The 24,526-nt window shown below is 41.2% G+C and overlaps 1 protein-coding gene across 1 annotated transcript; it reads right to left on the bottom strand.

Annotated features, from left to right (window-relative positions):
• Positions 1–1,275: 1,275 nt before the first annotated feature.
• Positions 1,276–24,473, bottom strand: slc7a6 (solute carrier family 7 member 6). Its single transcript, XM_078247852.1, has 10 exons — positions 24,326–24,473; positions 11,526–12,088; positions 11,282–11,407; positions 7,506–7,650; positions 7,306–7,429; positions 7,123–7,226; positions 6,419–6,515; positions 5,301–5,450; positions 4,462–4,645; positions 1,276–2,117 (listed from the first exon to the last, which is right to left on the bottom strand). Exons 1-10 carry the CDS (start codon positions 24,334–24,336, stop codon positions 2,050–2,052), a joined length of 1,572 nt encoding a protein of 523 aa, XP_078103978.1. The 5' UTR covers positions 24,337–24,473; the 3' UTR covers positions 1,276–2,049.
• Between the last annotated feature and the right edge of the window lie 53 nt (positions 24,474–24,526).

The raw sequence follows: 24,526 nt of genomic DNA, 5'->3' as shown, positions 1-24,526 counted from the left end.
TCACAGGTGAAATTATGCACATTTGCACATAATGCATATATATATATATATATATATATATATATATATATATATATATATATATCTTTTAGTTAAAGTAGGTTAAATCCATATATTAAAATTTTTACTTTATGTATAATCATTATCAGGTCCCTGTGGTCATGTGCAGCACCTGTGAAATCTCACAGGCACATACTGTTTAAAACGGCATTATACAATTACCTGTGGAACTAATGAGGCAGATCCTTTATAATAGAGGTAATTAAAAAGTGTGATGAAGAATACAAATAGCCACAGTATGCAGTATAACAGTACTGTCAGTCCTTACGGTCGGAGTCTTTGAATGGCCTTGAATTCCAGGATAAAGCTGCAACTGATGGTGGGCATCTGGCAGCATTTTCAGTGTAAACAAGTCAGTGGCGTCTGAGAGCTTCAACGTGGTGAACAGTACAATAAAATCTTTTTTTTCTTTTTTCAAAGAAGAATCCCTCGCCTGGCTGGCCCCGGTGACTTTCAGCTTTCAGGATGTAGAGACTGCTGGTGTTGTGTTTTAAAGTGTTTTGGATGCTATTCACTTTTGTCCATCTCTGTTAGTACACAGTAGCAGGTGTACTGGGCGGAGAGAGTCAGAGAACCTGCAGTAAGAGACAACAACATGCAGCTGAGACTACGCTGCTGACAGAGGGTGAGGAACGATGCAGTTGCAATGACAAAGTGTGCCTGTTGGCTGTTGCCTTAAAGTGTTCATATTATGCTTTTTGGCTTTTTCCCTTTCCTTTGTTGTGTTATATATATATTTTTGTGCACGTTCTAGGTTGACAAAGGTAAAAAGCCCATAGTCCATCCCAAAGGGACTTACCATCTCCAACAGAAAACACTGTTCACAAACTGCTCCAAACAGCTCTATTGTAGAGTGTCAAAGCCTGATAGTGTCAGCTGACAACTTATTGCTAAGTGAGTGTTTCTCCATGAATAACTTTCCAAACGTCTGCGATAGGATTTCTCCAATTTGAGCCATTCCTGCAGAGGATAGATACTTTAGAAATAATTGGGTTTGTTTAAAGCGTAGGTGACTAAAAGACAGAACTCTAAAATAGATACCTAAATGAATTGCTATTTTGACTAAGTCTAACATCTATTGATGTCTCGGGTACAGCACATTGAACACTAAAGAAATGTGCTCCGTGCCACAGAACCCAGTGAACATAAAGAACAGGAAGGCCACAAAGCCGGACAGAGTGGATTCAGCAGCAGACAACTAACCCACCTCAGCCGCCAAATGGAAAAGGCCCAATGTTTTATTTCAACAGTTAAAATGCAAAAACACACCTACCAGACATCAGACAATGACACCAAATGTACATAAAGGCAATGGCATTCGGATGACGACTCAGTCTTCACATAGCAGCAGACGAAAAACCCATTATCTTCCCTTTTTTCCATTCACTAAGCTTACATGATGGACAATTTATGATTTGTCTTTTCATTCACAGGTGAAATTATGCACATTTACACATAATGCATATATATATATATATATATATATATATATATATATATATATATATCTTTTAGTTAAAGTAGGTTAAATCCATATATTAAAATTTTTACTTTATGTATAATCATTATCAGGTCCCTGTGGTCATGTGCAGCACCTGTGAAATCTCACAGGCACATACTGTTTAAACGGCATTATACAATTACCTGTGGAACTAATGAGGCAGATCCTTTATAATAGAGGTAATTAAAAAGTGTGATGAAGAATACAAATAGCCACAGTATGCAGTATAACAGTACTGTCAGTCCTTACGGTCGGAGTCTTTGAATGGCCTTGAATTCCAGGATAAAGCTGCAACTGATGGTGGGCATCTGGCAGCATTTTCAGTGTAAACAAGTCAGTGGCGTCTGAGAGCTTCAACGTGGTGAACAGTACAATAAAATCTTTTTTTTCTTTTTTCAAAGAAGAATCCCTCGCCTGGCTGGCCCCGGTGACTTTCAGCTTTCAGGATGTAGAGACTGCTGGTGTTGTGTTTTAAAGTGTTTTGGATGCTATTCACTTTTGTCCATCTCTGTTAGTACACAGTAGCAGGTGTACTGGGCGGAGAGAGTCAGAGAACCTGCAGTAAGAGACAACAACATGCAGCTGAGACTACGCTGCTGACAGAGGGTGAGGAACGATGCAGTTGCAATGACAAAGTGTGCCTGTTGGCTGTTGCCTTAAAGTGTTCATATTATGCTTTTTGGCTTTTTCCCTTTCCTTTGTTGTGTTATATATATATTTTTGTGCACGTTCTAGGTTGACAAAGGTAAAAAGCCCATAGTCCATCCCAAAGGGACTTACCATCTCCAACAGAAAACACTGTTCACAAACTGCTCCAAACAGCTCTATTGTAGTCCAGCCTTTACTTCAGAGACAAACGTGGTCACTTTGTAACACACGTTATAATGCTCGCCTAGCTGCTAGCATGGCACGCCCTCATACTCTGCTTCTGACTGGCTAGTAGTCCTTACCTAGGTACTGTCAGGGCACGCCCTCATACTCTGCTTCTGACTGGCTAGTAGTCCTTACCTAGCTACTGTCAGGGCACGCCCTCATACTCTGCTTCTGACTGGCTAGTAGTCCTTACCTAGGTACTGTCAGGGCACGCCCTCATACTCTGCTTCTGACTGGCTAGTAGTCCTTACCTAGGTACTGTCAGGGCACGCCCTCATACTCTGCTTCTGACTGGCTAGTAGTCCTTACCTAGGTACTGTCAGGGCACGCCCTCATACTCTGCTTCTGACTGGCTAGTAGTCCTTACCTAGCTACTGTCAGGGCACGCCCTCATACTCTGCTTCTGACTGGCTAGTAGTCCTTACCTAGGTACTGTCAGGGCACGCCCTCATACTCTGCTTCTGACTGGCTAGTAGTCCTTACCTAGGTACTGTCAGGGCACGCCCTCATACTCTGCTTCTGACTGGCTAGTAGTCCTTACCTAGCTACTGAGCATGAGTGACCCCCCAACAAAGATGGAACAGAAGTGAGATGTCTCACTCTGTAGCTAAAACAGAGAGCTCAACACACAGGGTGAAAAGAGGAGCTGCAGCAATGTGCAGTACAACAAAAATATGGTGTTTTTTGAAAATGAAACCACATAAACCTATTCTGATATAACCTCTAAATACAATTATGAACCTGAAGATGAGCATAATATGAGCACTTTAAGGCAGATTTATGCTTCTACAGAGGCTCCACACAGAGGTTTTTCACCATAGCCTACGTTAACTGGCCTGATGTTTATACTTGTGCGTTGGTGTGTGTGTCGACCTCATTAAGAGAAGAGCAGGACCGGCATGTGTGGGGAGTGTGTGGTAGAGCGGGTGAGAGAGTGACGGTGATTAGCTTTGGAGCGAGTAGCGTTCTTTCTGACCACGGTGTGAAATCTGGAGCAGGAGAAGTTAACCCTCTCCTTGATTTCATGTTCTTTACGGAGAAGGAGAACCAGGAAATGAGTCGGGGGAAATGCACGGCCAATGCACTACCAAGCCACGGCCAAAGGGACCAATCACAGTTGTTGCTGTCTGCGCCGCCCCACGTCCCTACCTACGTACCCACAGCGTCATTTTAACACAGAAGCATAAAATGGACTTTATTGTTACCGGCTGAGTTAACCTTTTAGCAGTGGTGTTTTGTTGTTTAAAGGGGAAATATGCAGTTTTTTTAGCTTAATTGACCTTAACTGAACAGCTTCGGAGTCATTAGAATGGTTATATGACAGTTTTCGGGTTGAATGGTGGTCGTCTCGCTCCCCCCTAGCGCCTGTGAGCTGAAAAACCACCCTCGCAACTTTCGCCCAGGTCTCGCCATGTAACAAATTGCTTGATAGCACTGCACACATACAGGAACCGGCTAGCTATAAGAAGAAGGTAGAGACGGAGTTTTTCACACTATGGTCAGGGCTGAGTCAGCAAAAAAGAAGCAGAAAGCTAGGGAAGCATTGTCAGAGGAACAGAGGAAGAGGAAACGGCAGACTGACCGAGAGAGGAGTCAGACACGAGGAAACATAGGAGCTGTAGGGGGGGGCTCTATAGAAAAACCTGTAGGGGGGGGCTCTATGGAGAAACCTGTAGGGGAGCTCTATAGAGAAACCTGTAGGGGGAGGGGCTTTATAGAGAAACCTGTAGGGGAGCTCTATAGAGAAACCTGTGGGGGGAGGGGCTCTATGGAGAAACCTGTAGGGGAGCTCTATAGAGAAACCTGTAGGGGGGGCTCTATAGAGAAACCTGTAGGGGGGGGGGCTCTACAGAGAAACCTGCCAGCAAAAAGCGAGAAAACAGCGAAGAAATTGCCAAAACTGCATAGCGCCCCTTTAAGGAGCCAGGTTAGCTTAACCTCCGTAACACTACGTACGTATCCACGGCGTAGATTTAACGCAGGACCATAAATTGGGCTTTAGGGTGCTGGATGTGCGGTACACTCACGCAGTAGCTTGGTGATGACAGGCGGCCGCTTGGATTCTGGCAGATAGACACCCAGGAAGTAGACAGGGACCCCTGACAGGGCAATGGCGATGCCAATCAGGGAGTTGACAGTGTCACTGTAGAGAGGAACGGCCACCAGGAACACAGAACACAGACAGAACACCACCGGGTACACTAAGGACAGCTGCAGAGAGAGAGATCAGGAGGCAGGCTGTGAGCTACAAACACATCCAGAAACCTTGTATTATTAAACTTCATTTTGCATTAATACTTTAAGTTTGATGCAATTATTTTATAATAATATAATTTTTGCCCCTGTTCAGTTTTTGAAAGAATTAGCATAATGTTTCTCTTGCAGTGTTCCGTGTTTCAGACAGCTAGGTTTGGTTCATCAGACAGATCCTGAGCCTCTTTTTATCATTTTTGACAGAAATGAATACAGCAGGAGTCAGCAGCCTTAGGCGGTAGCTCAACCAATGGCACACTAGCAATAAGTGCGCAAGAGAGTTTTTTGGAAATGTTTAAATTCGCATGTCAAATGGCCTCTTTCACAGCCATTGGCAGGAGAACAGCCAGTAGTTTGATTGACTTTTTCCCCATCCGCATTCCGCGAAGACCCGCCCTACTCTGTCTCTGATTGGCTAGTACTCATTGCCTTTTTCACAGAATATGACGCAAAGGGGAAAAAAATAACACTGCCTGAATGGGCTCAGTAGATGATGGCAGGCTTAATGCTGATATGGCACACTGATTTGACATGAACATTTTAAAATGGCACTTTATATTAAAAAGGTTGCCGACCCCTGGAATAGAGGAATGGTGGGTTCAACTGGTCTTACCTTGAGAGGTCTGGGTCTGTCAGGCTCTTTCCAGCGCAGGTAGATCTGGCCGGCGATGGACAGACCCATGAAGAACCAGTAGCTGAAGCTGTAGTAGTTGATGAGCTGGAAGACGTCCTCCACTGTCAGGTAGATCAGTGACATGACGCACTGGACAGTGGACGGAGGGAGACAGGGAGCATGAAAAACCGTGAGTAAATACATGAACTGTTTAAGAAGTCAATGAACGTGACTTCCATTATCTTTAACTCTTAAATCATTGACACTTTTGTTTACCTGAAGTGGATAACTGGTGAAGTTAAAGAACAGTCGTATTTATCAACCGGCAAAGAGCTGCAAGCTAATTCCATTCACAGCAAAATCGTGCTGGAAAATCAGATAGCTAATGCCAACAATGAAGGAGACTAGTCAATGAGAAAGCTCCACCCTATACTTAACTAACATTAAAGGGTAACTTTGTTATTTTCAACATGGACCCAATTTTTTTTAATTAGTCCACTATTAATCAAGACCACTGCAGTTGGCAGCGGCGAAACAAGCTGCTATGTAATGTTAATGAGCAAATGCCCATTCAATGTATGTCCTCTAAAAGTGCTCGTTTTGCCGCTGACATGCTCAGATTATTATTCTAAGTGTCTGACAACACTGTGGAAAGGATCCCTACAGAGATAGACCTTTTTGTTAAAGAGGAAGATCCTTTTAGTTTAGCAAGAAACAGCCATCCCCAAACCGACCAGACTCCATGTAAATAAACAGTAATTTAATCATCGAAAAATACACTTCATTCTAATTCCACAGAATAGCGATAGGGATCTTACTCTTTGACAAAAAGGTCTATCTTTGTAGGGATCCTTTTCATAATGTTGTCAGGCACTTAATAATAAGTAATAATCTGAGTCTGTCAGCGGCAAAAAAGAAAAACTTTGAGTGGACGGAAATCCATAGGATTACATTAAAGCACGGTTCGTGGGTGCCGGTGACAGCGTTCTCCCTCAATACTGGACCAATGTCATATTATTCACTTAGACACCAATGCATGGGGAAATTACAGAAATGACCCTTTACATTTGCAGTGGTTCCTCCACTACAATTAACATGTAATTGATACATTTTCTTACATTGAAGATCAGAGCAGGGATCGGAGTGAATCTCTTTATGTGGATCATGGACAGAGCGTCTGGAAGGTGGCCCTCACGAGAGCCAACAAAGAACAACCTGGACACAACAAACTGGATGAATTAAGACACTATGCAAAGTATCGGCCTTAAACCTCTACAAAGCCAGAGTAAATGTGAGTAAAGGTGTGTGTGTGTCCCAGCGCTGGAAATGGGGGGCTTAAGGGGCTGCAGCCCTACCCTGGTGGTGCAAGAACCCTAAACTGTAAGCAAAGCAGTTCCTGTCTGCAATGAACCAATGCATTTGGGTCAGTCACCTACTACACAAAATGAAAAGACAAAGATCAAGCTGCTCTAAAGTAGGCCTAACATTTTTTCCAAACCCGGCAGAGCAGCACAAAGCAGAATTCCTATAATTAAGCGGGACAGTGAAGTGTTCTCAAATATGTGTGTGGGACGATAGACTGTGTAAAAACGGGCGATCAAGAAAAGTGAACGAGCGGCAAACAAGCACAACGTGACTGAGACGTCAACTGTTACCCCGTTTTTTTCTGACAACACTACTCAAAATAGCAAGGCTCGCTATTTGTTTTTAACACACGTTTCAAGATGGGGGACGGGCCACCAAAAACGGGGAGCTGGTCACATTAGTAAGGCAGCCCCCCTCTTGGTCAAAATAGGTTCCCGTGCGGCTGTGCGTGTCCTACCTGGATGCAGCTATGATGGAGGCATTGAGGCCTCCATAGCAGGACAGAGCCACAGCAAAGGGGATGGTCCAGCTCATCACACCGAGCGTGTGATCTGCAAATGTCTGAACCAGACACAGAAACTGGTTTAGCAACTGCAGTTCCATCTCACACACAGTTTAGGTAGTAAGTTGGTTCACTCACCACTGCCACCGCATCGCTGGCCAGTATAGCACTAGCATCCAGAACAGCATAGTAGGCCACATTGGTGAGGATGTAGATGATGGTGACAATGGGCATAGAGATGGCGATGGCCATGGGCAGGTTCCTGAAACAACAGGACATTGCATCATTACCAGACTGATTCAAGTATTCCCGACTTGCTTCTGCTCAGGAAGAGTTACCTTTCAGGGTTTTTGATCTCCTCAGTAACAAAGTTGAGGGTGTCCCAGCCGGAATAGGAGAAAAGGGCAGAGTAGAGCGCCAGCGCAATGTCACCGGGGTTAGTGGACGATCCCTGAAAGGACGATTCAAAGTTGTTTGTGTAACCTAGGAGAGAAAAAGGAGGGAAATTTGCACAAAATAATCATAATTCAGTCCCTCCAGAAAAACGTGATTATGCCATCGCATAATTCAATGCATAATCAGCCAAAGTCCGCATATTTATGCGGGGGCTGCATTTTTTCAAATACGCCGCACTTTTGCCGCATAAATTGCCGATTTTCCAAAATATGGGGGGCTTGCATGATTTCATAATCATTTTCGTTGCAAAAAAGTCACATATATCTTAGCAGAAAGTTGAGAAATGTTGCGTTTACTTCACACAAGAGCAGCCGTTTTCCCCTGTTGCCATGGGAATGTTATGAAGTGACGTTATGAAGTGACGTTATGAAGTGGCGTTATGAAGTGACGTTATGAAGTGATGTAATTACGCGACATGAACATCATCGAAAAGCTACAAACCCCGCGATGAAGCCATCATGAAACCACAGTTTTTGGAAGTTCCCGCATATTCCATCGCATTTTTTAAGAAAACGTGCCGCATAATCAAGGATTTTTGCCCGCAACAATCACAAAAAAACTCTGATAATACTGTGCATTTGTGGCCAGTCACAACTGTTGTTGATCAGACTTATCATTTCGCTGTCTATGGTTGCAAAGATTTCAGACTTTCTTTAAAAATCACTTGCCACTTGCCACTCAGCCATGACAGTTCTTTAAAAAAAGTTGCTCCAAAAAAGAGCTCACAGAGGATATGCCTAGTCAGTCAATATTTCACTAAAGACTGGTAAAGTGTTATTTCTGTGTTGTGTGAAACTTACTGGATGATATCCATGTCCTTGATTATCACATTCATTGTTTGAGCCTCTGGCACCTTCAACAGTCATGGCATATCATATTCTTTTTAATTGCTAAGCATATTTACACATACAAGGAACGTATTCTCTGCATGTAACCCATCCTAACTAATTAGGAGCAGGGGGCAGCCATAGTCTGGCGTCTGGGGACCAACTCCAAAGTTGTAATGCTGCTACCTGCCTTAAAGGCAACTGCAGGAGGTACCTAACATGCATGTTTTTTCATGTCTTTTATGGTGGGAGGAAACCCACACGAACATGGGGAGGACATGCAAACTCCACACAGAAAGGCCCTGTCCGGACCGGGGATCGAACCCAGTTTTCAGCAGTACCGACCACTGAGCCACTGTGCTGCCACATAGAAGAACAATCAAATCTACTATGTAGCTAAAGAAAATGCATTTCATTGCAGCGCCAATGGTATGACATGCTTTACACTGCCTGTCTCCTAAATGCTCGATGGTGTTTTTTGCCCCCAACAGCTCCTTCCAGGCAGCGCTGCGACCGCTGCCTCCAAGGCACCTAACCCTAATCATAACCATAACCATTGCCTAATTGACTTCAAGGCAGCGCTGTGACCGTTGACTTCAAGGCACCTAACCCTAAACTTAACCCTAACCAGTGCCTAATCCTAGTGCCTTCCAGGAGCCACTGGGGGCAAAAAACACTGATAAACCTCCTAAATGGCCGTGGCCTCGTTGAAAGTGTAGTGAACGTCATGTGAATGGATGAACAGTTATATTTGTGTGAATGCTGATTCAGTATTGTTATTCCACATGGTTTTCGGTCGCCTACTACTTCTGTATACTTTCAGCTACAAAAACCATTCAAATATCAAAATGTTCAGCTCTGCTTCCTGAGCCACATCAGCCCAATGCCTAACTGCTGTACTAATAATATAACATAAAAATGTCATAGTATTGTATGTTGAAAGAAAATCATAAAAAGTCATAGTATAGTATGTTGAAAAAGTCAGAAAGGTTATAGTATAGTATATCATGCAGACTGAAGGAGGTGGGGATTGAACTGTCAACCTTGTGGTTAAATGAAAACACATTCTGCTTCCTGAGCCACATCAGCCCAATGTTTAACCACTGTACTAATAGTATGTGAAGCTATAAAAATGTCATAGTATTGTATGGTGAAAAAAAATCCTAGTATAGTATGTCGGAAAAGTCAGAAACAGTAATAGTATAGTATGTCCAAAAAGGATAAATTGGTGCTTTAACGGTTCTCAGAGGTGTTGAAAAAAAAATAAAATAAAAGTAAGTCTGAATCTAACTGCACCCTACAAGATTTGAACTCTCAACCTTCTTTCTTCCAATCATTCTCTTACCACCCTATGCTATCAAACCTGACAGACAAGATCATGTTTTCATCATATTTGTCTCTTTCACTTAGTATATTAGACCTGAAAACTTACTGAAACGTATAAGATTTGATCACTCAACCTTCTGTCTTCCCATCATTCACTTATCACTCCAAGCTATCTGACCTGACAGAAAAGCTTATGATTTTGGCATATGTGTCTCTTTCACTTGGTATATATTGGACCTCAAAACTTAATGAAACAGATAAGACTTGAACACTCAACCAGTCTCTTATCACCCTAAGCTATTTAACCTGACATATCTATTCATGTTTTTGTCATATTTGTCTTTTTCACTTAGGTTATTAGCTCTGAAAACTTCATATAAGATTTGATTCTCAACCTTCTGTCTTCCAAAAATTCTCTTATCACCATACGCTATCTAACCTGATACAAAGCTTACGTTTTCGTAAGTAAATCATAGTATGTCGAAAAAAGTGATGCAAAAGTCAGTCTACCACAGAGCCACCGTCCCACCAAATAACGTCATAGTAGTAGTATGTTGAAAAAAAGTGGTAAAAAGTCATAGTATAGTATGTCAAAAAATTAGGGCTGTCAATCGATTAAAAACTATAATCAAATTAATTACGTACTCTGTGAATAATTAATCTAAATTAATCGCATACATAATTTTTGCCCGGTGCCTGAACCGATACTTTTTAAGAAAGTAAAAAAAAAAAAAAAAAAGAAGGATACTAAACAACAGTCAGCGGCATTAAATAACGGCTTGTTTATTGCTAGGCCATATGGTCAAAATTAAATGATTTAATAATAATGTAATAACTATAACAAATATTTCCCTAGTAAATTGCTGTTGAATGAGAAAAAGAACCACCAGATGGGAAAAGGGCATTTAACAACAACTTTGAATGCACCACGAGGCCATAGGTTACCAGTTTCATTGAACGCACCGTCTGTGTCGGCAGCTGCAGATTGTTACATCCCGGTGTTGAATCCTCTCCAGTGAAATACAGTCACGCTTTACACCGTTTAGCGTTAGCTGTCAGAATTGTAACCGTGTTTAATCCAGCTACTAGCTAGCGGTATGCTAACGTTAGCTGCTGTTGAGTATAGTGTTAACTAGCTAGCGATAGGCTATCGTTAGCCTTAGTAAAAAAAAAAAAAAAAGCCATAGTCAAAAAATGGCTCTAAGGCTATCGTTAGCCTTAGTAAAAAAAAAAAAAAATAAATAAATAAAAAAAGCCATATGTCAAAAAAACTGATAAAAAGTCATAGTATAGTATGACGAAAAAAGTAATAAAAAGTCAAAGTATACTATGTCATGGGACAGGTCAGGAATGGCGAGTCTACTGAACGCTTTAGGATCTGCCACTAGTCTCCTAAAGACGCATGGCAGTGGCGAAAACCCATGTGTCACAAATACAGGAAATGACCCTGAGTTGGGGTCTCTGGAACAACATGAAAAGGTTAGTACTGCAGTGACACCACTCACCCTGGCTCAGCTTGACGATGCCGGTAATGATGATGACGATGAGGGCTGCCACCTTGGCATAGGTGAATATGTCCTGCACGCGGGTTCCCCACTTTACATAGGTGGAGTTGATTAATGTCAGTAAGCCTGGGGGAGAGAGGAAAGCTTCATAGATATTCTTGGTACTGCGTCTACTCCTGTAGGAAACAGCGAGCCAGACATCAGCAAACCGCAGTGGCACAGAGAGTAGCTCAGAAGTACTTACATATACACGCTGCAGCGAGGAGCCTGGATGCTACGTATGGCGGTTCACACGTTGGAAATAGCGGTTGCACCAAGTAGTTTGCAAACGTAATGGCTATGACTGCCTGGCTGGTGGGCTCAATAATCAACAAAGATGTCCACAGGCGAATGAATGCAATGAAGCCGCCAAATGACTCCAGGATGTATGCGTAGGATGCTCCTGATTTGGTGATGGTGGTGCCCAGCTCAGCGTAGCAGAGGGCCCCCACCACAGAGAATAGGCCGCCAATGGCCCAGATGATAAGCGACAGCCCGTACGAGGCGCTGTAGATTAGCACACCCTTGGGGGAGACGAAGATGCCAGAGCCGATCATGTTTCCTACGATCAGGCTGACTCCGTTGAGCAGCGAGATCTCCTTCTTTAGCTGCATGCTCTCTTTGGGTGGGTCCGAAAGATGGGAGGAGTGGCCAGCACTGCCGTTCATCTTATTGGATTCTTGGAGAGCCTTTAACAGCAGGAACGGAGGACCTGAGGGCTGCGGACACGATAGACCCTTGTCCCTGTCTGGCAACCTCTGGAACAACCTATCCAACAGATTCAGATGTATCACGTCATTGTTGGTGACAAACAGAGGAGTTCATGCTAAATGGTGAGTCAGAGGAGTGTCTATTGGCTGGTATTTCATCTCCAATGTGTCAAACACTGGTAAAGGACAGGTCATCACCTGAGCACAGAGTTGGCAGGGAAACAGGGAAGAGGTTTGGGATGAACAGATAACAGCAAGGGCAGTGAGAGTGGAAACAGTTATTCAGGGGGTAAACAGGGGGATTCAGTGGGGCCAGTTATCATGCATCAAGATCAACTAAATGACAGAAATGAAATCAGCTTAACATGTCACAGAGCATGGGCGCTGGTCCAATTCACCTATACATTGGGTAACAATGCAAGTGATGCATGACTGTAATAAAACTAGTCAACTGCCAAAAAAACCATCTTGTGAATGCTATGGCATCAACAAAAGACAAAAAACTACTGTACAAAGGAATAGGCCATAAAGCAACCATTTTTAATACATTATGCATTTCATGCAACTATTAAACCATTTTGTTATGCCATGCTTTGACACCATCTGCATTCTTAGAAACACACAAAAATAATCAAAATAAAAATAGAAAAGATCAGAAAAACTTAGCCTTTTACTAACTTAATATTTGTCATCAGTTGTATTTGTTGACCCAACTAGATGGCGCTCTTGGTTTAAAGGTGCAGTAGGTAAGCCTTATAAAACTACCTTTCTGTCATATCTGCTGAAACTGACCCCATGTTCCAGTAGAACTACATGAAGCAGGTCATTAAAAAATAAATCCAGCTCCTCTGGCTCCACCTACAGCCTGGAGTGCGATTTGCAAAAATCCACCGCTCCCTGTTCAGATGCACCAATCAGGGCCAGGGGGGGGTGTCTAACTGTCTGTCAATCACTGCTCATGCACACACATTCATTCTCCCTTGTGGGGGGAAGGGCTTAGGAGACCGTTTTGGGCTTTAGCAGAAAGGGGGGAGGGACTGAGAAGTTGTCGATGTTCACATTTTTTGGCTAAGTCCTGGGTCTTCACAATCCTACCTACGGCACCTTTAAGGATGAAGGCTCATGGAATGGCAATTCAGTGTGCTTTCAACCTCTTTTTGAACGGAGAGCGCCATCTATTTGGCTCAGAACATAAAGAAAACGCTTCACAAAGCTACATTTGGACATCACTAGCCCCTCCCCTACCCCGGTAACACTTTATAATAACCATCACTAATAAATGGTAAAGTGATAGTTAATCAATCTTTAGTTAGTAGTTATTTTACTGTTAACAAACAATGAAATATGATTTATAATGTTTACTTATTATTAGTAATGTTATAATTTGTTATTTTATCATTAGTTTAGTGTCATATACAATAATAACATTATAAACGGAGATAGTTAATACTTTGTCAATGGTTGATAACTGTTTTGTAAACATCTATAAACATTATTTGGATGGTTATAATAATGAGTTAATGATTAATAAATAATTTATAAAGCATCAAGTAATATATATTGGCCCAATATAATATAATATATAAAATGTTATGATGTGAGCAATAATAAACTGTTAAAATAACAAACTATAGCATAACTAACAATTAGTACAAATTATTAATTATCATTTTCTTGTTAGTTGACAGTAAAATAACTTGAGTTTAATTAACTATGAATTTACCATTTATGAGCGATGGGTATGACAAAGTGTTAACAAGCATTTTCATGTTCGCTGGGTAATAATAAAGTCTATCTTATCTTAATCACATCATAACTTATAAGGGACAACTATTGTGAAATTGGCCTAAAGATGGTATCATTTCAGAGAATGAGCTGAGCTCTCTCCAGGCAGAGCTTAGAGAGAAGAAGAGCAGGTTAGAATATAGCAGCAGTAGTGCTGTGGGAGTGTAGGCATGGAATGTACAATTTACAGGACAACAACATAACTATAAATGGGACTGAAGGCCGCGTCAGGTTCCAAAATGGGCTTGGTGCTTGTGTGTCGTGTCCGTGCACATGCGGGGTGCATGCTTCAGTTCAAGCATTAAGCATCTGTTCCACATGCACAAACTCAACAGCACACCACCTGTCGGCAATAACAGACCGATCAATGACTCAAACAACCACACGGCTGTTAACGGCAGTCTCATTACTCAACAACCGCACACAGATCAACAAACCCAAGTATCCAACGGCAAGTCAAAAGCTAGCATAACCCATGGCTTCATTTGAGCTAGGAGCTATAGCCTAGTTGTTGGTGGTGTGAGTTTTTATATGTGTGTGTGAGCCTGGGAAATGCGTCAAGCATTTGCAAAGTGGCTTACAATCCTGAAGAAGACATAACATAGGTGTACAGTTAGGCTAGACCTTGTGATACTCCATCAAAACGTGTCAAAACAAGCACGCAAGCATTGTCATTCAACACAGATAGTTTTTTATGACTCCTGAATATGAGTTCAAGATCAGCCAATCCTGTCCACTGCTGCTATCATGTGATTTTGATGTCCTGGGTTTGAATTTGGTGCCATGCAGGACCTCCATGATGGGGTCTGGTCACCCTCAAGGCTTGAAGAACCCCAAAAAAGACTGGGAAGCTGAGTATAATGCAGAGTAAATAATTGTCTAGTGTTGAGGGAAAGATCAACATTGTGTGCTTGGACTGCTTTGTTAGATGCTGGGAGTGCTGTGGATGAAGTACACACTGTGATACACTGGTAAGATAAAATTACATTTAACCACGTATCCAGTTAATACACGTCACGTTACTGTATTGTGTGAAAAGTTAACTTCATTTAATATTGTATGTTGCGTTTTCTTTTGCGAGGTTCAAATGTTCCACCAAAACAAGTTCCTTCCCAAGGCCATTTTGCAGAGCAACGGCCACTGTGCCTGGAGCTAAGGGCCGCCCAGGACCATTGCGATTGGTTTAAAGACAGGCAAACAACTCAGAAGGTTTTCTTTTCCTATCCTAGAATGTATGTCTGGTGTAGCCAGATTCCACAGCGCTATGGACATAGGTCTAGTAATGCGAGACTATCTCAAACGATTAGCTAATCGACAGAAAATTGATGTGCATCATTTATAAAGCTAAAATGTCAAACATTCTGTGGTTCCAAATGTTCTAATGTGAGGATTTGCTGCTTTTCTCTGTGCTCTTTTATCATTGTAAACTGAATGTCTTTGGGATTTGGACTGTCAGACAAAACAAGCCTTTGGATTACAGTATGTTGGCTTTTGGAAATTGTGACACACTTTCAAATCGACTAATTGGAGAAAATAATTGTCACATTATTCGATAATCGATAAAACATTAGTTGCAGCCCTACTTACGTTACCGTTTTTTTCGATTGCTTAAGCACTATTTTGAAACCAGTGACCAGTTTTTAAAAACACTACACACAATTAGCACAACCACACACCCAATCAGCAGAACACCTCAGAGTCTTAGCAAAATGAAACATCTTGCAAAAACTATACACTCATTTATAAAAAACCACATTTTCACACACGGTTCATATGACTTAATTCTGTTTGAACCAATTTCAGAGAATGAGCTGAGCTCTCTCCAGGCAGAGCTTAGAGAGAAGAAGAGCAGGTTAGAATATAGCAGCAGTAGTGCTGTGGGAGTGTAGGCATGGAATGTACAATTTACAGGACAACAACATAACTATAAATGGGACTGAAGGCCGCGTCAGGTTCCAAAATGGGCTTGGTGCTTGTGTGTCGTGTCCGTGCACATGCGGGGTGCATGCTTCAGTTCAAGCATTAAGCATCTGTTCCACATGCACAAACTCAACAGCACACCACCTGTCGGCAATAACAGACCGATCAATGACTCAAACAACCACACGGCTGTTAACGGCAGTCTCATTACTCAACAACCGCACACAGATCAACAAACCCAAGTATCCAACGGCAAGTCAAAAGCTAGCATAACCCATGGCTTCATTTGAGCTAGGAGCTATAGCCTAGTTGTTGGTGGTGTGAGTTTTTATATGTGTGTGTGAGCCTGGGAAATGCGTCAAGCATTTGCAAAGTGGCTTACAATCCTGAAGAAGACATAACATAGGTGTACAGTTAGGCTAGACCTTGTGATACTCCATCAAAACGTGTCAAAACAAGCACGCAAGCATTGTCATTCAACACAGATAGTTTTTTATGACTCCTGAATATGAGTTCAAGATCAGCCAATCCTGTCCACTGCTGCTATCATGTGATTTTGATGTCCTGGGTTTGAATTTGGTGCCATGCAGGACCTCCATGATGGGGGTCTGGTCACCCTCAAGGCTTGAAGAACCCCCAAAAAAAGACTGGGAAGCTGAGTATAATGCAGAGTAAATAATTGTCTAGTGTTGAGGGAAAGATCAACATTGTGTGCTTGGACTGCTTTGTTAGATGCTGGGAGTGCTGTGGATGAAGTACACACTGTGATACACTGGTAAGATAAAATTACATTTAACCACGTATCCAGTTAATACACGTCACGTTACTGTATTGTGTGAAAAGTTAACTTCATTTAATATTGTATGTTGCGTTTTCTTTTGCGAGGTTCAAATGTTCCACCAAAACAAGTTCCTTCCCAAGGCCATTTTGCAGAGCAACGGCCACTGTGCCTGGAGCTAAGGGCCGCCCAGGACCATTGCGATTGGTTTAAAGACAGGCAAACAACTCAGAAGGTTTTCTTTTCCTATCCTAGAATGTATGTCTGGTGTAGCCAGATTCCACAGCGCTATGGACATAGGTCTAGTAATGCGAGACTATCTCAAACGATTAGCTAATCGACAGAAAATTGATGTGCATCATTTATAAAGCTAAAATGTCAAACATTCTGTGGTTCCAAATGTTCTAATGTGAGGATTTGCTGCTTTTCTCTGTGCTCTTTTATCATTGTAAACTGAATGTCTTTGGGATTTGGACTGTCAGACAAAACAAGCCTTTGGATTACAGTATGTTGGCTTTTGGAAATTGTGACACACTTTCAAATCGACTAATTGGAGAAAATAATTGTCACATTATTCGATAATCGATAAAACATTAGTTGCAGCCCTACTTACGTTACCGTTTTTTTCGATTGCTTAAGCACTATTTTGAAACCAGTGACCAGTTTTTAAAAACACTACACACAATTAGCACAACCACACACCCAATCAGCAGAACACCTCAGAGTCTTAGCAAAATGAAACATCTTGCAAAAACTATACACTCATTTATAAAAAACCACATTTTCACACACGGTTCATATGACTTAATTCTGTTTGAACCAGTTACACACTGCTGTTGCTAACCTAAAACACTTTTAGCAATTGTACTTCTCACTGATTAGAATACTGTATATGAAGTACACAGAGAAAGTGCAAATATACAATATGTTCACCAAACACTACACAAGACCAGTGCTGCAGACTGAGGAAAATACAATTAATTTCTCTCCATGTTCCCAAATCAGTCAACATGGAGAATCACAACAACAACATGTCCCAGTGTTCATACAGCTACTACAGTAGTGTGCATAACACAAGTTAGCTCAGCAAACCACAGACAAACATAGCATACCATATCCAGTACAGGTTACAATTACAGTAAAAAAAAAATAAACATCTAAAAACAACTGAAAATACTGTACAGAAAATACTAGACTTGCCTGCTGCATTTTTATAGTGCTTAAACCTGATTGGTGTGTCTACAATTAAGCACCAGTGTGTGTGCACACTTGGTGGCTGTGTTGAACTGATCGGTTCATGGGTGTGTTCATTTGAAAGTCTTTGCTTTGAAATTGCAAGGAAATGACATCATGATACATTTCTGTGTCAAATGCATACAAGTGTGTTCAGTGTTTTGTAAATCACTGTGTGTAGTTGACTAGGCTGACAATGTGCTTACAGTTGTGCAAATCTAGGCCGCTGTTCTGCTCCTCGAGTGTAGGGTTCTGCTGTGTGTAAACAATTGAAAACAAAAACTGTAATCATTTTGTAGCTTTATTATTCTCCACTAGTGTGTATGTGAGCATGTGCAGTATTTGTGTGTGTGTGTCTGAGACTGTGAGATTGTTATCAACTGTGGCTGCATGCCATTTGAGTGTTGTTTACGACTTAGAGAGTAGTAGAGTGTGTAGTAACCAGAGACAGGCTCAGTGCTGGGGGAGCTACAGCCAGGTAAACATGATCATGTAAACTAATCATCTACTGCTTCCAGTGGTGTAGTCTAATGTATTTTAGCGGGTATACTGTATAACTATATAAATATATGGAGCACAATGGACATATCAAAGTGGGGGGTCTGGGTGTCCTCCCCCAGGGACATTTTGAGCGTCAAATACTTCATTTCCTTCATTCTGATACACTTATAGGCACCAATTTACGGTGGAAATACCTTTATTTAGCCTATGTGAAGGAAAACACAGATGACAATTCAAAATATATTAAACATATAATGTGAAGTATGTCGTTGTGTGTCATTGGGCATTTTTAAGTGGGTATATGGAAATCCTGGAGCGTTCTTAGTGGGTATACTGCGTATACCTGCGTGTCACGTAGACTACACTGATCTGCTTCCCTTTCCTTTCCTTTTTTATTTTTCATTTATTTTAAATCTGTGACATTGACATGACGTTATCTTGTAGTTACAGTAGTTTGTATTTTCATTTATTTGACTGAGATAAACTAATCTACATTTCCAAACCTTAGCATTCTGTTTTCAAACCCAAAAATGTCACAAGACCGAAAACTGCCAGTGAGACATTTTTTCAAGCTGGATACATTGTTACAGAGATTTTCTGCAGAAAGTTTAAATTCCAAGGTTGAACTTTAAATGTGTAACTATGGAAACTTCAAAAAGTATGCTATTGACATGTGTATGTAACGTTAAGCCAATTTAAGTGGGTGAAAACGGCCAATAAAAGGAAACAAGACTTCTTATAGACATCTTGTGGCATAGTTGCACAAATATAGGCCTTCTTTTTGCTAAAAAGATGGATAGATCACTACAAGAAATAAGGGGTGGGTAGTGATGAGTTCTCTTTGCGGTGATGACCTGAACCACTTTTGGATTAACGTTAGCTAATTTCAGTTTTGAGGCTTTGTGAGTAGGGATGCCACAGGCTATATAATATGTATGTTACATGAATTTAGGCTATATATTGGGAGACCCACATCACAAGAAACATGATCATTAAAAAAAAAAAACATCGTTTAACGCTATAAAGCATCCTGGGCCGGCGTTTTCTTCCTAATATAGCCGGTGTCAATGCTTTGTTTAATGAGGTTAAAACTGAATTACTAAACCTGACTTCCGATTATGACTTTCAAAATAAAGCCACAAATAAATCTGTCGCAACTTTAGTAGACATACATACATACATACATACATACATACATACATACATACATACATACTCTCTCTCTCTCTCTCTCTCTCTCAAAACAATGACTAAAATATTTGCTGTTCTTAGATCAATATGGAGTCTATAACAGGCTTATGAGTTCTAAATAATAATAGGTACATTTCCCATCATGGCTTTGATTACTATACTGTCGAAACACGTCTGCTTTCAACTCGCCTCAACAAAATGAAACAGAGACTGGCACCATTTTTTTTTTTTAATGAATCGCTACGTCGCTAAATTCGGCTTTCATTTTGAATGTGAACCTGCTGATCTCCGGTGGTATCCGGGCTGTCTGCGGTTAGCTTGCCGCGACTCCAAACAGGCGGGGCACGTCTTCGCCCCGTTTCTGTAACGTTAACAAAATTCAGGTAGCTCTAGCTTCGGCGAATATGCAGACATTGTTCCGTTTAAACTAAACTATTAAACTATTCCTGTTTTTTTTATCTTACCTGTGCTGCTTTGCCTCCTGCCTAGCGGGTTTGACAGCCAGCCAACCCAGTGTCCATTAGCAAATGCATCAGCACCCGTAAACAACTGGCTGCTGCTGCTGCTGCTGCTGCTCAGAAGAGACGTCATGTGAGTGACGCTGCTATAGGAGCAACGTATGACCGCAGACTGTACAGTATGCATAGACTGGCTACATATGCAGTCTACGTGATACGTAGTATACCCACTAAGAAAGCTCCTGGATTTCCATATACCCACTTAAAAATGCTCAATGCCACGCAACGACATATTTAAAATTGTCATCTGTGTGTGTTTTTTTGTTGTTGTTTTTTTTATCTTTGCATAGGCTAAATAAAGGTACAGTATTTCCACAGTAAATTGGTTCATAAAAGTGTATCAGAATGCAGGAAATTAAGTCTTTTCCCTGGTTTCCCTGGTGGAGGACACACAGACCCCCCAATATGATATCTCTCCCACCCCAATATATATACATATACTGTACATATGTGTTAGGGTTATTTTAAGAACAGAACGATCAGTCAGTCTGATTTACTGTTGTTTCTGTGTGTGATTGTACCTCCTGTAATAACAATACAATAGTTTGAAAAGTCATTATCTGAGACATATTATTTGTGTTTGTGTAATAGATTCCCATCACAACTGACGGATGCAGAAAATGGACTAAGGATTATAAAGAAAACCATACAATAAGAATCATGATATATTTTCATAGTAAATACAATAATATCATACAGTGTCACTGTTCATTCAAGGCACACTGGAAGTGAACAGTGATTTCTGATGTTATTTATTTATTATCATATTGCTTTTATTGGCTGATTTGATATTTCTCTCATGAATTCTCTATATTATCATAAGTAAGTAAGTAAGTAATGAAGTAAAATGTATTTATAAAGCAATTTTCACGGATAAAAAAAATCACAAAGTGCTTTACATAAAACATACAATATGATACATATTAAAACAAAGTAGGCTACTATTAAAATCACAAAGGAATACATTGAAATAAAGTGCAAGGAGTCATCCAAAGGCCCGTTTAAAAAAAAGTTGGTCTTCAACTGAACATAACCAGTCCCATGAGACACTGCTGGAGAAGAACAGACAAGAGTGACAGAAGAACAGAGTAATTAGAGCAGTCCTGCTAGGAGCATAGAGCAGAGGGGGGGGCTTTCACAGTATGTGCCATTATCACGTTAGTGAAGTGTTAGGTATAGTAAAAAAAATACGCACACACACACACACGCGCGCGACAAACTAGAGTTTTGCAGAGCGCAACACAAATACAACAATGTGCTGGCACAGGTGCATGAAGTTCTGGACCCATTTAGTCATACGTTGTAATGCATAACAGGTAAAGAGCAGGGTGATGCTGAAAGGTAGCCTGTTTCCCACCTTAGGGCAATATGTACCTTGGCAACGAAATTGTAATATTACACTTACAAAGTGTATTACATGTATATCTTAAAGGTCCCATGACATGGTGCTCTTTGGATGCTTTTATATAGGCCTTAGTGGTCCCCTAATACTGTATCTGAAGTCTCTTTTATATAGGCCTCAGTGGTCCCCTAATACTGTATCTGAAGTCTCTTTTATATAGGCCTCAGTGGTCCCCTAATACTGTATCTGAAGTCTCTTTTATATAGGCCTCAGTGGTCCCCTAATACTGTATCTGAAGTCTCTTTTATATAGGCCTCAGTGGTCCCCTAATACTGTATCTGAAGTCTCTTTTATATAGGCCTTAGTGGTCCCCTAATACTGTATCTGAAGTCTCTTTTATATAGGCCTTAGTGGTCCCCTAATACTGTATCTGAAGTCTCTTTTATATAGGCCTTAGTGGTCCCCCTAATACTGTATCTGAAGTCTCTTTTATATAGGCCTTAGTGGTCCCCTAATACTGTATCTGAAGTCTCTTTTATATAGGCCTTAGTGGTCCCCTAATACTGTATCTGAAGTCTCTTTTATATAGGCCTTAGTGGTCCCCCTAATACTGTATCTGAAGTCTCTTTTATATAGACCTTAGTGGTCCCCTAATACTGTATCTGAAGTCTCTTTTATATAGGCCTCAGTGGTCCCCTAATACTGTATCTACTGTATCTGAAGTCTCTTTTATATAGGCCTCAGTGGTCCCCTAATACTGTATCTGAAGTCTCTTTTATATAGGCCTTAGTGGTCCCCTAATACTGTATCTGAAGTCTCTTTTATATAGACCTTAGTGGTCCCCCTAATACTGTATCTGAAGTCTCTTTTATATAGGCCTTAGTGGTCCCCCTAATACTGTATCTGAAGTCTCTTTTATATAGGCCTTAGTGGTCCCCCTAATACTGTATCTGAAGTCTCTTTTATATAGACCTTAGTGGTCCCCTAATACTGTATCTGAAGTCTCTTTTATATAGGCCTTAGTGGTCCCCCTAATACTGTATCTGAAGTCTCTTTTATATAGGCCTTAGTGGTCCCCTAATACTGTATCTGAAGTCTCTTTTATATAGGCCTTAGTGGTCCCCTAATACTGTATCTGAAGTCTCTTTTATATAGGCCTTAGTGGTCCCCTAATACTGTATCTGAAGTCTCTTTTATATAGGCCTTAGTGGTCCCCTAATACTGTATCTGAAGTCTCTTTCCCGAAATTCAGCCTTGGTGCAGAATTACAGCCACTAGAGCCAGTCCCACAATGAGCTTTCCTTAGGATGTGCCATTTCTGTGTCTGTAGCTATTGAGGAGGAGAGAGGGGGGCAAGGTGGAGGGTGGGGGTTTGGCCTTGACCAACTGCCACTCTGCTCGTTTGAAAGCCATGATGTCTCTCTCTTTCTCATGGGGGGGCCAAATTCTCTGGGCCGGCAAAGCAGAGAAAGGGGAGGTAACCTTTCCCCTTATGACATCATAAAGGGAAGATTCCAGATCGGCCCATCTGAGCTTTCATTTTCTCAAAGGCAGAGCAGGATACCCAGGGCTCGGTTTACACCTATCACCATTTCTAGCCACTGGGGACCATAGGCAGGCTGGGGGAACTCACATTAATGTTAAAACACCTCATAAAGTGACATTTTCATGCCATGGGACTTTTAAGAAAAAAATGTCAATTTTATGTCTTGCTCTATTTTTAGCTTATTTCCCATTATGATAAATATACGGTGGCTGAGACCGTTCAACACAAATACAAAAGCTACAACACAAACACCAAACTACTCCCTTAAGATGGCGGCGCGGTAAGACGCAGCGGTCCTTAAGTTGGTGTAAATGTTTTTCTGGCAAAGACTTTTTCAGCAGCAACCTTGCAAATTACATTTTTTTTTACACAGAACTGAAATGCACGCCGGCACCTTTTTTTATGCTGCTAAAATTCTATATATCCTACCTCAATCAGTGCTCCGTTACAAGTCTACTCGTGCCCTGTCTTTTGTTGTCTGTTGTCTGTCCTGTCCCTTGTCTGTCTTAAATGCTCTACTTTAAGTAGTAATTCCACTTTATGTAAAGTCTATAATGTGTGTGCACTAAATGTAGCCTGTCTCAAATGTCGTTTGTATATAATGTCGTTTTCATATATTTTAAATGTGTAACACCACTTGAGCCATGGTGAAACGTTGTCTCATTTCACTATATACAGTGTATATGGTTGAAATGACAATACAACCCACTTGACTTGACTTGAAAAGCTACAACACAAACACAAAAGCGACAACGGAAGTGAGCGTGTTGTTGACAGACGGAGCCAAAGGAGGAAAGTTCTTGTATGTTTGAGAACTAACTAACTAACTTGTGGGGTCCGGACAGCTTTGTGGGGCCAAAATGCTGGACCCCACAACTTTAAAGGGCTGTTTGAGGGTTAAGGCTGTTTATGGTTAGGGTGAGGGTAAGGGTGAAGGTTAGGCATTTAGTTGTGATGGTTAAAGTTAGGGTAAGGGGCTAGGGAATGCATTATGTCAATGACGGGTACCCACAAAGATAGTGAAACACACTATGTGTGTGTGTGTGTGTGTGTGTGCGTCTGTGTTAATTATGGTTACGGTAAACAGATGTTTAGAGTGAATGCTAATTGTGTTACCTTCAATATGCTGCCTATTCCAGTGTTAGGGGCGTAATATGTCATCCATACACACATACACGGTCTATGTTCACGGGCATACACGGTTGGTATGAATGAAATACACCCAGAAATTTAACCATGACCTTGCTTCGTGCTTACTACTGGAAAATAAAACAAGTAATTCAATAGAATTCAGACTGTGGACTGAATATTTACACTGTATTTAAAGCCACGTAAAAGGGTTTGTTCATAGACTGTATATTACCATTTGTACAGTCTATGGTTTTGTTACCAAAATACAAAGATATTGAACAACATTGCTTATTTGTGACAACCACGTAGCGACAGTAATCATAATTAGCAAGGAACCATGTTTCACTTACTTCTCAAACATACAAGAACTTTCCTCCAGCTCATCCGCTGGCTCAGTTTGTCAACAACACGCGCACTTCCATTGTCACTGACTTCCGTTGTCGGTTACGTATTTGTGTTGTGGCTTTTGTATTTGTGTTGAACCGTCTCGGCCAGCGTAGAAGTAGGACATTAAATCACATAAGGATGATACAATAAAGAGTTATTTCCAT

The sequence above is a fragment of the Sander vitreus genome, chromosome 1, assembly GCF_031162955.1.
Source record: "Sander vitreus isolate 19-12246 chromosome 1, sanVit1, whole genome shotgun sequence".
In the NCBI taxonomy this organism is placed as follows: domain Eukaryota; kingdom Metazoa; phylum Chordata; class Actinopteri; order Perciformes; family Percidae; genus Sander; species Sander vitreus.
The sequence above is the reverse complement of the archived record's forward strand: the minus strand, read 5'-3'. Positions and strand labels throughout refer to the sequence as shown.

Bases quoted from the DNA above. Each gene is read 5' to 3' on its own strand.
- slc7a6 (XM_078247852.1), bottom strand. The intron at 6,516-7,122 runs GTAGGACACGCA...TGTTGTGTCCAG, and splicing joins TCCATCATAGCTGCATCCAG to GTTGTTCTTTGTTGGCTCTC. The intron at 2,118-4,461 runs GTGAGTGTACCG...CTCTTACTGCAG, and splicing joins TGTCATCACCAAGCTACTGC to GTTCTCTGACTCTCTCCGCC.